A 14,628-nucleotide genomic window follows, 5' to 3' on the forward strand; every position below is an offset into this window, starting at 1 on the left:
TAAATAAATTCAGGCTGGAAATTAGAAAGCTAGCCATCACAAAAACATGTTTCCTAAAAACCTCACTATGTGATAGTTTACCCTACTACTCCCAAGTATTTTGAGACACGTATTGGTCAGTTTATGAAAGAAATAGCATGAGGTGGTACTTGCAGTAGTAAGAACAGTGACCCAGACACCCTTTCCTTCCCCCTGTGTGACAAATCTTGTTTTTTAATTAAAATGGATGTCAGGGTACAATTCTTGTTCCTATGTTTGTTATACCTGACCTGACATAATTCATAAAGACAAATAAGGTGCAAGAAATACAAAAGAGCCATACCAAAATAACAGAAACACCCCACTGTCCTAAATTTATTTGAAAGTTATTGTTAATTTATGCTCATTCAAAGGGGTTATGAATTAATAAGCTGCTGTAGCTAGAAATTTATTTGATATAACACATGCCTTGCACTGATTCATTATCACAGAATAAGTCTTGGACCAAATACAATGAAAACATTCATTTCTTCTCTGCTTTGTTTTCCAATTAAGATCCATTGACAGGCCATAGTCATCGATCAGTTTTCCATATAAAAGTCACATCAGCTTTCCTCCCAGGTCAGGGGCCTGAAAGGAGACAATCTAATTTCTCTGTTCATGCTTTACACTGCCAGAAGGGTCAACATTTTTGTGAAAGCAAAGATCTCCTCATTAAGCTCCTAGTGAAAGATTTTCATTTTACTCTCAGTTCTCCGATGAAATTAGTCACTGCACACGGTAGATTAACTGCAGCTCATTTTCTTCAGATGCGCTTGAGTTTTCCTCTCAACATATGAATCAAGACATAATTATTCTGCCAGCTTTGCTGGCTGGAGTTATTAGTTTTCACATTCAACTACCTATCTGGTACAAATGGCGTGTGCTTACTATCTGTTCAGGATCACGGAGAGTAAGGATGGGAGAACTAGGGAAATCAGCGAATACTAGAGACCTGAGAAGAACTTTAGAAATTGATTACACTTAATATTAAAAATTATTTAAGTGGTTTGTAAAGGCTTGATAATTTAAGCACTGCTCTATAAATGGTAAAAGCATACCTTGATTAGGTCTTGCAGTCACTTACAAGCATAAAACAGCACAATGTCATATTGTAAAGAGCCATTTATTGCTGCTATTACAATCTCTCCTAGTTGATAAATGTTGGTAATAGGTAAGTTCTTTATAAAGTGTGGCCATAAAAGCTGATCACAGAGTCTAGTGGAAATGCTCTGCCTTTGCATCAGGGTTTCTCCTACTCTTTACCTTTCATCTTTTTTCTCCACGGGACCCCAATAAAAAATGCCACCCCCACTTTCTGTTGCACTCTCTTGGGTACAGGGACAAGTTTCAAACCATGTTGGACCACGATGTCCTAAAATCCTCACATCAAATTTCTTTGCACTTGAGTAGTTACTGTCTTCCTCTTCCTTCTGGGTTAAAAAGAAGCAGGGCTCATCAGTGTCAGGACAACCCATGTGCAATTTGCAAGTCATACATAATGGAGAGTCAGAGGACACCCTGCATTCAAAACCCTTCTGTGTCCTACTGGTGTTTGGCAAAATCAAGAATGGATTAAGCTTTTCTGCTATCAAAGAGGTTCTGTCCCACCCAAGAAAGCTTGTTATACCTCATTTCTCTTCGTTTAAAAAGACCAGTTGCCTCTGTCTCACTGTTGGAGTAATTTTAGTACTGAAGCTACTGTTCTGGCTAATTTTTCCAGTGTATAGGTAAAACTACAGCCACAGAAAAAGAAGCAGACTCCTCCATCCTTGAAAATCCAACAGGCCAGGCATCAGAAGAAAGCAAGAAATAATTTCGGTCCTTGTCTCTGCGCATTTCCTCGGCGCTTCTGCTTCAGAGTACAGGTTTCAGTTTGAGACGTGCTGCAGTGGTTGAAGTTGATCTGGAGTAGCTATGTGAGAAGTCATAGAGGTGTTCCTGAAGAGTTACAGGGTACCTATGGGGAAATAGCAACAGTCTCTTTTAGCCCCATTCATTCTTTCAAAACCCAGGAAGACCTCGCATGGTTACAAGGAGGCAAGATAGGAGTGGGTCAATTTGAAGCATGTCTGCTGCCAGAAACAATCCATTTTTTTTTTTACCAATCCAAACAATCCAATTTTTACCAGTCGTTTTGAGCAAGCAAGCTCTTAAGCCTTCCATTTGCAAACTAGTCTGGGTGTGAAAGATGTTGCCTGGATTCCTCTTCTATCAACACAAGGGGAAAACCTGAAAATGTCTTTCTTTCACACATATATATCTCGGTGTCTGGTTTGGTTTCATTCTGGAATAAACAGCAACAACAAAATTTAAAAACAACAAACAAACAAAAAATATCAAGATATCAATCAGCCATGACACCACTACTACCATCTAGCAGATCTCTGTTCTCTCCTGAACAGGCAGTTCAATCTGTGGACAATTCCTATGACCAGGAATTTCAGTAGTAACGCGACTCTTCTTGCATTTAGTCAAGTTTAGAAGGGTTATAGAGAGATACTGAAAAAGAGATTTAGAACCATTCTTTTTATTAAAACCATATTGAAAACCAGTTATCTAACTTTACTTTCCTCTTGGACCTTCCCTCATGCTAAGCACTTCCCATCTGTCTCTCTCTCTCCCTCTCTCTCCCTCTCTCCCTTTCTTTTTGGCTTGCAACATACTTGTGCTGTCAAACTGAACTACTTTTTGCAGTAAATTTCAGCTCCAATACTCAAGCACTTTTTATTGAAGTATCTTGTTTGCCCTGGTATAGTTATAGCTCTCTTGGGATTTATATTATGAAATATATTTTCATGGGTTTATAGCTGTGCAGTAAAAATTCTCACTGCACTGAAATTTGGCTTACAAGCATCAAAAAGACATTTTTGCTAATATTTAAAAAGTTACATTGTAACATTTTAATGACTTTTTATATTTCTAGATCTTTACAAGCAAGTAATTCATCTTCACTCTAAGCTATTTTCTATACACTCTGTGGAAGAGAAAAAGATCTTATATTACTTATTCAAAATGTATTTTGCTTAAGGTTTTTATTTTAGAAGCTTCTAACTCCACTCAGAGCAAAACGCTTTCTTACAGACCATTTCTTCCACCACTTTTATTCCCCTATTTCCTGCACTTTAGAGCTCTCCCTTCCTCACTGCCTCCTACTCTGGTCACTGCCCTGCAGCTCCAGGCTGTCCTCTTGGGGAAGGCAGGAGTCAGAAAGCTTATTTGTCCCCATTTTGGGTAATCTCATCTCATCCTTGCTTTGTGTTAGTACCGTACAACTGTTCCCTGAAGCATAGTTCTGGCAGAGAGAGAGAGAGGCTATTCAGCAAGGATTTATTTCTTTAAACAAAATAACCATGATTAATTTACTGACAATTGCTTTGAGTACTAAGGTAAATAAATCTCCAAAGCCAACTAAAGCCTGATATCCCATTTCCCAAAATATCTTGCTGTTTATAGCACCCAAGTCGAAGATTATCTAACCTCCGAGACGCTTCTACTTAGCACAGAAGAAGTCTTATTGAAGGACCTTGACAGTAGAAGTCCTATTGGAAAAAAAAAAAAAAACAGTTTGTAAAAGGCCAGAATGCATAAATAGTATAGCATAAGAAATCCTGAGTTTGTCCCAGGAATCAGATGCCTTGAAAAAGTAGAACCACCTCCTCATGTGGGTTATTGTATTATGTTAACCTTGTCATGTAGCAGGTCTAGTTCAGGGGCAAGTATGAGTTGAACTAGTGTTTATAATATACTTGGTTTCCTTCTACTGAATCTAAGACTTACAATCAAATCAACCTAACCAGAAAAAATAGTCTGCATGCATCAACTGTCCACGTGTTTAAAACAAAACAATTCTAAGTTTTTAAATCTATTTCAACACATCTGTATACAAAACAGAATTATGGACATCTGAGAAAAATTGGTGCCACTTAAAGACACCTGAGTACTTGATTACCTTTAGGATCCAAAATGTTAAAGACCCCCCCAAGTAAATTTATCTGACACATATGTTCAAATTAACAACATTCATTACTGTTACTTTCATTTAACAATAAAATACTGAAAGGTATGCCAGAAATTATTAACACATTTGAAATCACTACCTTGGACAATTTGGACAAGTGGTTCTTGAATCAGCAAAAAGAGAGAAATTCAGTGGTAACAGTCAGTGTAAGCTCAGGCTCATATCTGAGATGAACCATATTACCTCTCCACTTTCCTCTCCCACCTACAAACATTGCATTTCCAATGGTTAAAGATCAAGCTGCTTGCATGAGGCCAACCAGCTGTTAGCTAAAAACAAATTTTAAAGCATAACATAATCACAAAGTGCTGGATTTCAGTGGGAACCACAAGATAAATCTGAAGAGAACACAAGGCAGCCTGTGAAGGAGAGTAATGAATCCTTCCCATTTTGTTTTCACCTTGATGTCTGGCAAGCCATAGTCTCAGCCACCCACACACTTGTTACTAATGAGCAGCTCTTACTCTGTATTTACAGAGTTTGAATGACAAGCTGCCTTTAATAAGACCTATTTTTAAAGGAGAACAGTGCCTGAGACTGTAGGTTCATGAGCTTGGGAGGAGGAGGTCAGCAACAGGGCCAGAAAAAGAGGTGCTATTCTCCAGGACGTGTCCACTGTCTAGCCCCCACTCCCTGCAGCACACCTAGTCACTGAGACAAGCTGTGAACAGGACCAGGATATTCCTGTGGATTAAAAATGCAAATTTCCTGTGTAAAAGTGGATATTTGGCCCTGAATATCTCAGCTGTTCAGGTAACACTGCTGGCCCACAGACACCTCTGCCAGCAGAGTGGAGGAGCCAGCATGCAGCCCAGTGCTCAGGGCAGCAAAGGAGTTGGAATATCCAGGTCATCTGCTCATCACAGGCACTTCTTAGGCAGCACACAGCACTTTCCTATAGATTGCAGCACCATGACTGCAAGTCAATACAGCTGCAGGCCATTACAAAAAAAGCCATAAGCGTCAAAGTGCTTCAAGTCATTTCTGAACCTGGGATCCTTAAAGGAAGACCAGAAGTGAGCTTCTCCAGCAAACAGACCTTCACTATTAAATGAAAAGAAAATTAAAAAGAGGTCACAGAAAGGAAAGAAAATAGGAAAGAAAGTAGATACAATAGGTAAGAGGGAAAAAAATAAATAGTAGATGGATAACAGGTTTCAAATTCAGTCACCTCTGTCTAACAAAAGAGTATTTACACTTGAGTAGATGGTAACACAAAGTTAATGATTCTCATACTGTAGTCTTTAATAGTTTGCTCACCCTGAAATGGCTGGGATTGCCAGAGATAAAGACACAGCTTTGCTGCTCCTTTTCTTTGTAGCGTGCTTTGGTTATTTACACTTGCTCCGGCTTGGCACAAAATGCCTGAGACTCAGGATGACAGCATCACAGACTTGCTTACAAAGGCATAAATCAATCTACAATATGCAAGTCCAAGAGTGCTCCTTCTCAATTTTGTATGTCTTGCCACTTTGTGTAATACCTAAAGAATGAGTTATGAATTTTTTAAGATATTTTGTGATAGCATCCACATCTCATCTCTCAGTATACATGCTCTTGTCATTAAGGCTTTTTAAAGTATATGTTACTGTATACACTAAAGACGTTCAACACACTGCACCCACTTCTGCTTGCCTTACTCCACACAACCCACAATCTCCCCTGACAAAAGTTTAGGTCCCTTGAGTGACCACTCATATAATTAGGACTCTAAACATACATATATATATAAATACATACCTTTTCCAGAAAGCTGCATCACAGGATTTCCAAGTTTAAAAACCATTTTTACTTCTATGTGAGTTTTATTCCATTTTTTACATTTTATTTTTCAAAAAACAAAAATGATGGAGGAGAGGCAAAGCAAGCAAACTACTTACTGCTCAGGCATTCAGTAAAACCCAGCAGAAAACTCATACTCTGACACATTTTTCCTGGTCTCAACTTTGTAAAACTGTACCCAGTACAATAAAGATTGTTGAACCCTTCTCACACAGGACCCTGTTCTCAGCTTCTTACAGCTTTGAGATGAATATTCTCTGTATGCGTCTTCCTCAAGATGTTTCTTTTTATTATTTTTTTCATGTTTAAGCAACTTTGCTCTTTTCTGTGAACAAAGATTAAAAGGAGATGTATTCATAGAATCATAGAAAAATTAAGGTTGGAAAAGACTTTCAAGATCATTGGGTCCAACGATCTCCTTACCACCAATGTCACCCACTAAACCATGTCCCTACACACTGCGTCCAACCTTTCCTTGAACACCCTCAGGGATGGTGACTCGACCACCTCCCTGGGCAACCCGTCCCAATGCCTGACCACTCTTTCTGAGAAGAAATGTCTCCCAATTGTTTTAATTATTGAAGGGTAGTACTCTTTGTTCAATTCTTTAATTGTTGAAGAGTAGGGGCATGACATTTCCATTTTTCCACTCACCAGGGACGTCGCCCGAATGCCAAGACTTTTCAACTATGATGGAGAGAGGCTTGGCAACTACATCAGCCAGTTCCCTCAGGACCCTGGGATTCATGTCATCAGATCCCATAGACTTATACCTGTTTAGATTCATCAGGTGGTCTTGAACCTGCTCTTCACTTACAGTGGCTGGGACTTTGAACCCCCAGCCTCCATCTACAGGTTCAGGGAAATGAAGGACTTGGGAAGCCCGTCTACCAGTGTAGATGGAGGCAAAGAAGTTGCTGAGTACTTCAGCCTTCTCCATGTCTGTCGTCACCAATTACTCAGATTTAGAAACTCACTCCTAATAGAAGAAATTAGCCCCTATAATCGCTTACACACTACTATTTTCACTCCTCAGTCTATTTTCACAAATGTTAAAGGTGCACGGTGGCCCTCAGGGACTCCTCCTGTCACCCCAGAGCAGCAGCCCGAAGGAAGCTGGGTCCTCTCTTGTGTTCTTCCTCAAGGCTCTGTGCAGAAGGGATGGCACCTCTCGCACAAGGGCTGGGGGATGGGAAAGAAGTACTCACACAACCCCTGGGAATCAGCAACAGAGTTCTTTATTGCTGGGGCACCTCGCAGGTAAGCCTGCGGGATGTCCGTGGTGTTTGTTGGCTCCAAGCTTATGCTTGGGATGGAGCCTGAGCGTTGAGTAGGGAGCTCGCCGGGCACTCCTGAGATGCTGTTTGTGCTCTCTGATGGCAGAGAGTAAAGACATGCCTGGGTAGTCCCAGGTCTGATCTGGCCTAGGTGAATCCACTTCCATTGGTTCCTCTGCCTCTTCTGGTGGACCCAGCTCCATGGGCTCTACAGTGTTTGACAGAAGGACAAGCCAGTCCTTGCCTGGGACTGCCCAAATAGGATGCCTTCCATCAGGTATGTTTTTAGGCCAGGGTGCCGAACCAGGGAGTTGTCCATTTCCATACCTACGTCCCATGCCACTGTCCAGTTCACTTCCATGCATGGTTTCGACACTGCCATCTGTTTTACGGCCATGGCTGGGTCCCATGCTGTATTCTGGATGACAGGCACATGTCTGCTCCACACAGCTGTCCAACTGACGCTCCTGCTTTCACTCCATGCCACCATTGTACCACTGGGAAGGCCCAGGCCCCCTGTTGCTGTATGGCTGAGGGGGCGGCCTGTTCCCCACATCATTGCGGCACCAGTGGCACCGCTTATACGTGTCTGTGGGCTGGGCGCCAGAGGTCCCTCGGACACTGGTGTCTGTTGTGCCGCAGGCGCTACCCCTCTGCCCATGACACTTCTCCTTATCATTAGCTGCCTTCCTTCTTGGTGCTTCCTCGGACTGCATTGCTGTCCTCTCACACCAAGGAGGGCTGCCTCTCACTTCCCTGCCTCTGATCTTCCTCCTGCCGCACAAGCTGGCTGTCAGAGCACCTAGAAGCTCAGTGAGTGGTGGGGAGTTGCAGGGGTCCTGTTTTATAGGGCCCGGAGCAAAGGCGGGGCAGTGGTGGCCTCTGTGACCTCAGCAAGCCTCTGTGATGGAGTGGCCCACGCATGGTCAAAGGTGGCTGTGCTGGGAGTGGCCTGGAAGATGCCCTCATGTGGAGGAAGGAGGAGGGTTGGGGGTGCTGACGGTCCCTTTTCTGGGGCTGGCTTCCCCGGGCCATTTGGCTTGCCAGAGAGAAAGGCTTCCCCTCAGCCACAGGGACTGCCCTCCACCTCCCATCCTGTGCCCTGGGTTTATTTTTAACACTGGTTAAAAATAATAAATAAATAAATAAAAATAAAAAGCCAGATTATAATCATTCTGTAATCTAGAAAAATTGTTTTCTATATGGTCATGAACTCATCTCTAAAACTAAGTACATAAATCTTTTACTGTATCTGGCTCAAGAACCAAGAATCCAATTTTCTCTCAACTCCTAATGAGATCATTAAAGGCACTGGCCTGTCCTAATCTTACTAACACGTACAACTTCTTTTTTAATAGAATTTGATCAGACAGGCAATACACCGACCAACGAACATAGCTTTTGCAAGTGCATACTATATTATATAAAAGACATGAAACCAACCCATGGCTAATGTTCAAATGTACCTCCTGTAAGTGGGCTTCTCCCAGCACTAGAAGCTGGGCACGTTTGCGGGTTCAGAGCTGATATTTTCTCCCAGGGCCAAGCACTCAGCCACTGATCACTCAGGCTTTGCTTGGAAATTTACAGTGTTGGTAGGCATAACAACCTTGTACACAGCATGAACAGAGAAGAAAAAAATTGTATATCAAATGTATAGTTTTTCTTCCTTCGTCTACCCGTACAATATTTCTGCCTACAAGAAATGTTAAGCATAAACTTTCTTTGACATTCCTGAAAAATTAGGGCAATTACACCAGGGACATGTGACTGGATTCTGATGTCAAAAAGTTACTATGGGATTAAGTTCCCTGATATTACTGAAGGGAAATTAACACAGGTTTAATAGAAGCAATGTGTTACCTGGGACCTGAAAGTCTATTTCCAGCGTGTACTACAAGCCTCAGCTCTTCAATGGTTAAGAGAAGCATGGCTACTTTTTATTTGTTTTGACGATTTCAGTCTGCCTTTAAAGAAAAAAAATGAGTTCTTCCCAGTTCATATCCTCATGTACATTCATAATTTATACTCTGTTGACTGAGAGAAAAGGAACATTAAAGTTTGATACATTTTCTCCAACTGGGAAAAAACATTTCACAACATAATTCTCATTGTTTAGCACAGATCATCTCCACATTTACTTGCCCTTGCTGTATTAAATATTGCTTCTCTTCTTCAAGAACTGAGGAATACCTTTTTTGACAGCATTTTGATGAAATGTTCTAAGTACTGAAGCATAACTCCATTTTCTGCACTCATTCTGAACTTACTTTAACTGCTCACTGGTGTTTTAACCAAAAATGTTAAGCTTTAGCTTTTGTTCCTACAAGACCTACTGCCCTGCAGGGAAACCTCTGACAGTATTACACAAAGAAGTCTGTTTTGCAAATATTGGATAGCAATGCTTTTCTTTCACATAGTTTTATTTTGGGCCAAAATAACTTTATTATATAGTAAGAATATGGTATTCAGAGAATCACACAGAAATAAAAGCAAAGCAATGGATTAGATAATTTCAAAGGCCAAAAGTTTTTAAAAAAACGTTGTTTTCTTCTTCACAAATATGATGTACCTTGCCTGTTAGTGATTCAGACTTCATGTTTTCCCAGGATGTCTGAGTTTCACATGAGTGAAACTAAGTAACATGATATATGTCTACCTAACCATATCTTCTTTATTTAATCCCAGTTTATAATTTGTCTTCAAAAGAATCAAAAGAATGTAAGGAAAGTATGGTAAAAAACACTGTACAAACAGAATATGTTAGCCCCAACACTGAAAAAATACAGAACTTAAAACACAGTCAATAAACAGAAATACTGGAAAAATTGTATCCTGCTCTGAGATATAAATAACTGTTTCAAGTACTGGATTAGTCCTCCCCTTCCACTTTTACAGTGCCTCATCATATTCCACCATTTTCATAAAACACTTGTGCCCAGGGATTTTCAGGATTAAGCCCCCAGAATACAGATTTATTGTAGTTTTGTCCTATCTTCAAACTATTGCATTCCCCTTCCTGCCATTACACTTTTGTATTTTGCATTTGAATATCTTTATTTTTAAGTGCCTGGTGCATGTGCAAGCCATCAACTGCTGTCTCCACTGAGAGAGTACAAACAGTAACAGGTCTGCATTTTTTACTCTGCTTACAACAAAAGATCTGATTTTATTTTTTATCAACACAGCAATTACTGTGATTGCATATGGGTTTAATTTATCTCCTTAAACAAGTTTTACAGTTACCCAGAGCATAATATAATTAAAAATTTTATGCAGCTGAGATCTATCATGAGGGAGTAAGAAATGCTTGAAAGCTAGATTTATGAACTACAGGTAACGAATGTTGCTGGATCCTGGAGCACTCCTACTGCAATCACAAGTAGCTCTTGTCAAGGAAGCCAGAGATTCCCAATAAGGGTTAAGCAACTTCAGCTTTAGGAGACATCACATTGGGTTGGCAGGTTTCCCACTTTGGGGGGAGCTTCCAAAAACTACAACCTGCCTTTTCCAATCTACATAGGCACTAGGTTCAGGTTCTGATGAATCCCTGGACAGATGCCGTTCATCATCCCCTGTACCATGTCCAAAGCTGCAGGTCTACAAGTCAAGAGGGAAATCATGAGCTTTCAGCCTTCCCCAGCTTAACAAGGATCTCCAATTTTCCTTCCCACCTTGCATTGTGTGGCTTTCATCTCTGCAAACTTCAGCTAAAACCCTGTCACTCCCCTCTTCATTTAGAAACAACTGCTTGCTATGACATCAGAAAGCTAAGAGGTAGAAGAGCCATGAGATGGAAAGCTGCTCCCCACCACCACCTTTAGGGACCCTTTCCCCAGACAGACTGACCCATACACAGTGCACTGCCTTACAGGTGTTACAGGGAATGTGAAACAGACCTGAGGGAAACGGAGAGCATAGAGTGCTTCTGTTTAACCTTTTCATAGAGCATAAAGACAAGGAGTGATTTAACAAGAATGAAGGATGAGAAATTACTGAGACAGATTGGGCAAGTTTGGATTACTTTCTGCTGCAAGAAACCAGTACTAATAGTATATTATCTCTCTTCTGCATAATCCAAGTATTCACTTCCAGACTGCGCCTTCAATTAACAGTGAAGTGTCTTAGGGATACAGACATTTACTTTTGTTCTTGAATTATAGTAATCAGACAGACCAAGCCAACTCAAGAACTATGCACAGTGAGGAGACAATGCATTTGAACAAAGACTTACCAGAATTACATCGGAAAAAAAAATGTGGAGCATTTAAATATCAGTTATACTACAAATGTCTTATTTATTAGTGAACCATGTGTCAACAAAAAATCCTTGATGTTATTAAGAATAACAGATTGCTACTGCTTAAATAGCATATGTAGAATATTCAAAGCTGCAGAAGTCAGCAGTACAGACAGACTGGCCATTAAGAAATAGTTGGCCACTCTAACCCTGTGGTCTAGGAAGCACTATCTCAACTTCTACTTCTGTAAACACTTAAATAAATCTGGTTGAGGATAAATGAATCTGGAGAACTAAATTATCTTAAAGGCTGATTTATTTATCGGGAACAAAACATTGCCCTGCGAAACCTTCATTAAAAATCATTTAACTGTGACTAATGTTAGCATATAGATATGTATGATCTTAAGCCTTACTAAGTAGGAGTCTGACAAATCATTACTGCATGTCTTCTCAGTGTCTCTCAGTAAGACATATTTAGCACAACACTAAACTAAATGAGGTCCTACCTCTCTTGAAGTCTTCAACATTTTCTATGAAAAATGCAAAACCCATTAAGAAACATGCAAAGCAATTCAACGTGCAACACAAGACAAAAATCAACCTCACAGGAAAAGCAGAAATATGGTATTTTACACAGTATTAGGCAGTAGTTTCATGGACTGGTTTCTCTGTCACATCATTTCATAGACAGTGCAGGTAGATAGATGGATTTTGTGGATTTAGGAAATTTGAAATGTGTCAGAGTAAAGAAGCACGTGGCTTTTCTTTTTTGCTTTTATTTTTATCAGTTGTGTGACAGCACAAATTATCATTCCCATACAGCATGTAAACGTGCTTGACTTCCAGCACATCAAAAATAAAACCTCCAGATATGATCCTGTGGTATCAATTACCATGAAACAGGACCATATCTAAATCAAGAAAAAAGGCATTTCTTAGGTAGGAATTTTTAGAGAGAAGGAGAGAGAGGCCAATAAAATTCCAAACCAAGTTTGCCCATTTACAACTTCAGAAGTTTTATAAGAATGTAAGAACCCTTCTATCACACAAACACAAAAAAGACAACTGCAGATGCCAACTCACTTCTGTGAGTTTGAAAGCACTACTGCAAGTAACTTTCTTAATTAACCACAAGACAATGTTACATTTCATAAGTTTTTGATGTCATTCTGCCATTTTTATGAGGTGATGTTCAATTATTATAATGATAAACTGATTATGAAACCATAAAAATGATTCAGATATTACTAGTACTTCCACAGCATGAATGAAAACATGCATTAATATTAGACAAATTTTAAAACGCAGTAGATGACAAAAAATGAAAAAAGAGAGGTATGTAAATACTAGTTATATAAAAACATATGCAAACCAATTTGAAGATATTGAATTGAGAACATTAAAAATGAGATGTCCAAAGAGAAATCTCAAAAAATATTCAAGACACTACACTTTTGCCTGTAAATTTTTCAGTCAAAATCCTGCTCTATGATATTCAGCATATCCTTCTATGCTTCATACTGTAACCAGTATGTTGTGCTGTAGAACTTATTTATTCATGAGTTACAAGCCATTTTGTATGCCAACAATCCTTGTGCACCACCATTCAGTATTTAAACAAATAAGAAAAGCTGCTACAGAAAAATTTACCTTCTCAAACAAGTCAAATGTGGTTTCAAGTTTCCTGATTTTTTTCACCCTCCTCTTGCAGGATCACAACAACAGCTGCTTGCATGATGGATCTACGCAGATATCCTCTGGATGAACAAAATTGCACACTAGAAATTGAAAGTTGTAAGTTATTGGAGGGAGAGGGTTCGCTAAATAACATCAGTGGATTGAAAGGCAATCATGGGTTAAACAAAGCAGGTGTAAGTTGTTCAACTATTTTACATCCAGTGAGCCTGCACATTGAACACATCTTTCTATAGTGTACAAGCTAAAATATGCTTATTTCACAATATTTTGTTGATCCAAACTCGTACGATGTCTTTCAAAACCTCTTGCTGAGTTAAGGGGGAGAGTACTTCTTGATGAGCGGATCAGAGGACAGCAGCAGAGCACTGCCCATCTTCAATGCCTACTCACTCAGTGCTTCACCTCAGTGCAATCATCTCTAACATCAAGATTAACAACTGCCCCACATGGTGTTGGGAGGATCGATCAATTGCTCTAATCAAAATGCTTGGAGGTGATAAAAGGAAACAACTTAATCCTTCTGCACTGAGGTTAACAAGAGCCTTGCCATTGTCTTCCATGAGTGTAAGATCAAGCCATGCAGTTTCAAATTTTTATTAATATAGTCTTCAGATCTTTTATGAGGCCAGCCTCTAGAGAAAAGCTTATTCAGGTTTTTGAAAAGAATCTTTATTCTGTCTTAGGTCAAGCCAACTACTGACACCGAGGACAGAGCGGTCTGCCTAAGCAAAGTTATTAAGACTACATAAAGTAGGGTGCAATGCAAAACAATGCAACAGTTTTCTAAGAATTTTAGTTTGCCACATTACAACTGTTGCAAAATTACAGTTATAATTAACCAATCTTTTATTATAATAATACTTTTTTCTAAGGTATCAGATTTTAGAATATATTAACCGATTTCCTCACATTCAGTGTTTTGTTTTAGCTCACTAGAAGAGAAATAACAGTTTTAGCATTTAAATCTGTTTGATGGATATTTTGAACAACTAAATAAATAGAAACATGCTGATCTAGGATTAAGGATTCTTCCTTGCCTAACAAAATTATTTCCTGACATTTATATCATCAATAACAGCAATGTTTTTATTGTTCATAACACATCCCATTCAAAGATCTTAAAGTCTGGGAAGTACAGTATCCATTTGCAGAAATTCATGATATAAGCTTCTGTGTAACTGAAAAGAGGTTATATTCCCAAAAACTTCACAGTATGAATTTTCAGAGAGATTCCATTAGTCTTCAATCATTTAGATTTTGACAAATAAAAAGATTTCCATAGTGCCAAAACACTGGAATATTCAAGTATAAAATGCTTAATAGTATTGTAATACAACTATAAAATAAATTAGTCTAAGCCAAAGAAGAAAAAACCACTTTGAGACACAGAAAATATTGCTGGGAAATAATTTATTTGGAAGTGCAGCCCCCAAAATAAAACTACAGAATTTTTTTATCAGTTGAATATACATACATGTTATGTATCTCAACATATCTGTGAAGTGGCTATTGTCAGGCACTGAGAAAAGCATATACCTGGTCTAGAGCACTGATTAGGCAAGATGGGCTGTCAGCCTATTGTTTACACT

At 39.3% G+C, this 14,628-nt stretch overlaps 1 protein-coding gene and 1 long non-coding RNA gene across 5 annotated transcripts in view; one reads left to right on the plus strand and one right to left on the minus strand.

The window, feature by feature from the left end:
• The window catches only part of GABRB1 (gamma-aminobutyric acid type A receptor subunit beta1), a 126,560-nt gene that overhangs the window by 81,766 nt on the left and 30,166 nt on the right, over nt 1–14,628 (plus strand). For all 4 annotated transcript variants that reach the window (XR_007166594.2, XR_007166595.2, XM_048072898.2 and 1 more), the window contains exon 5: nt 13,053–13,135. Coding sequence is in view for 2 of the 4 variants with exons in the window: in XM_048072898.2 (XP_047928855.1) it covers nt 13,053–13,135 (83 nt within the window). In the remaining 2 variants the exon portion in view is untranslated. The remainder of the gene's footprint in view (nt 1–13,052; nt 13,136–14,628) is intronic.
• LOC106030763 (uncharacterized) lies at nt 298–4,855 on the minus strand. Its single transcript, XR_001203942.3, has 4 exons — nt 4,440–4,855; nt 3,499–3,560; nt 2,148–2,305; nt 298–1,978 (listed from the first exon to the last, which is right to left on the minus strand). It is a non-coding gene; the product is annotated as an uncharacterized lncRNA (long non-coding RNA).

The sequence above is a fragment of the Anser cygnoides genome, chromosome 4 (genome assembly GCF_040182565.1).
Source record: "Anser cygnoides isolate HZ-2024a breed goose chromosome 4, Taihu_goose_T2T_genome, whole genome shotgun sequence".
NCBI lineage: Eukaryota > Metazoa > Chordata > Aves > Anseriformes > Anatidae > Anser > Anser cygnoides.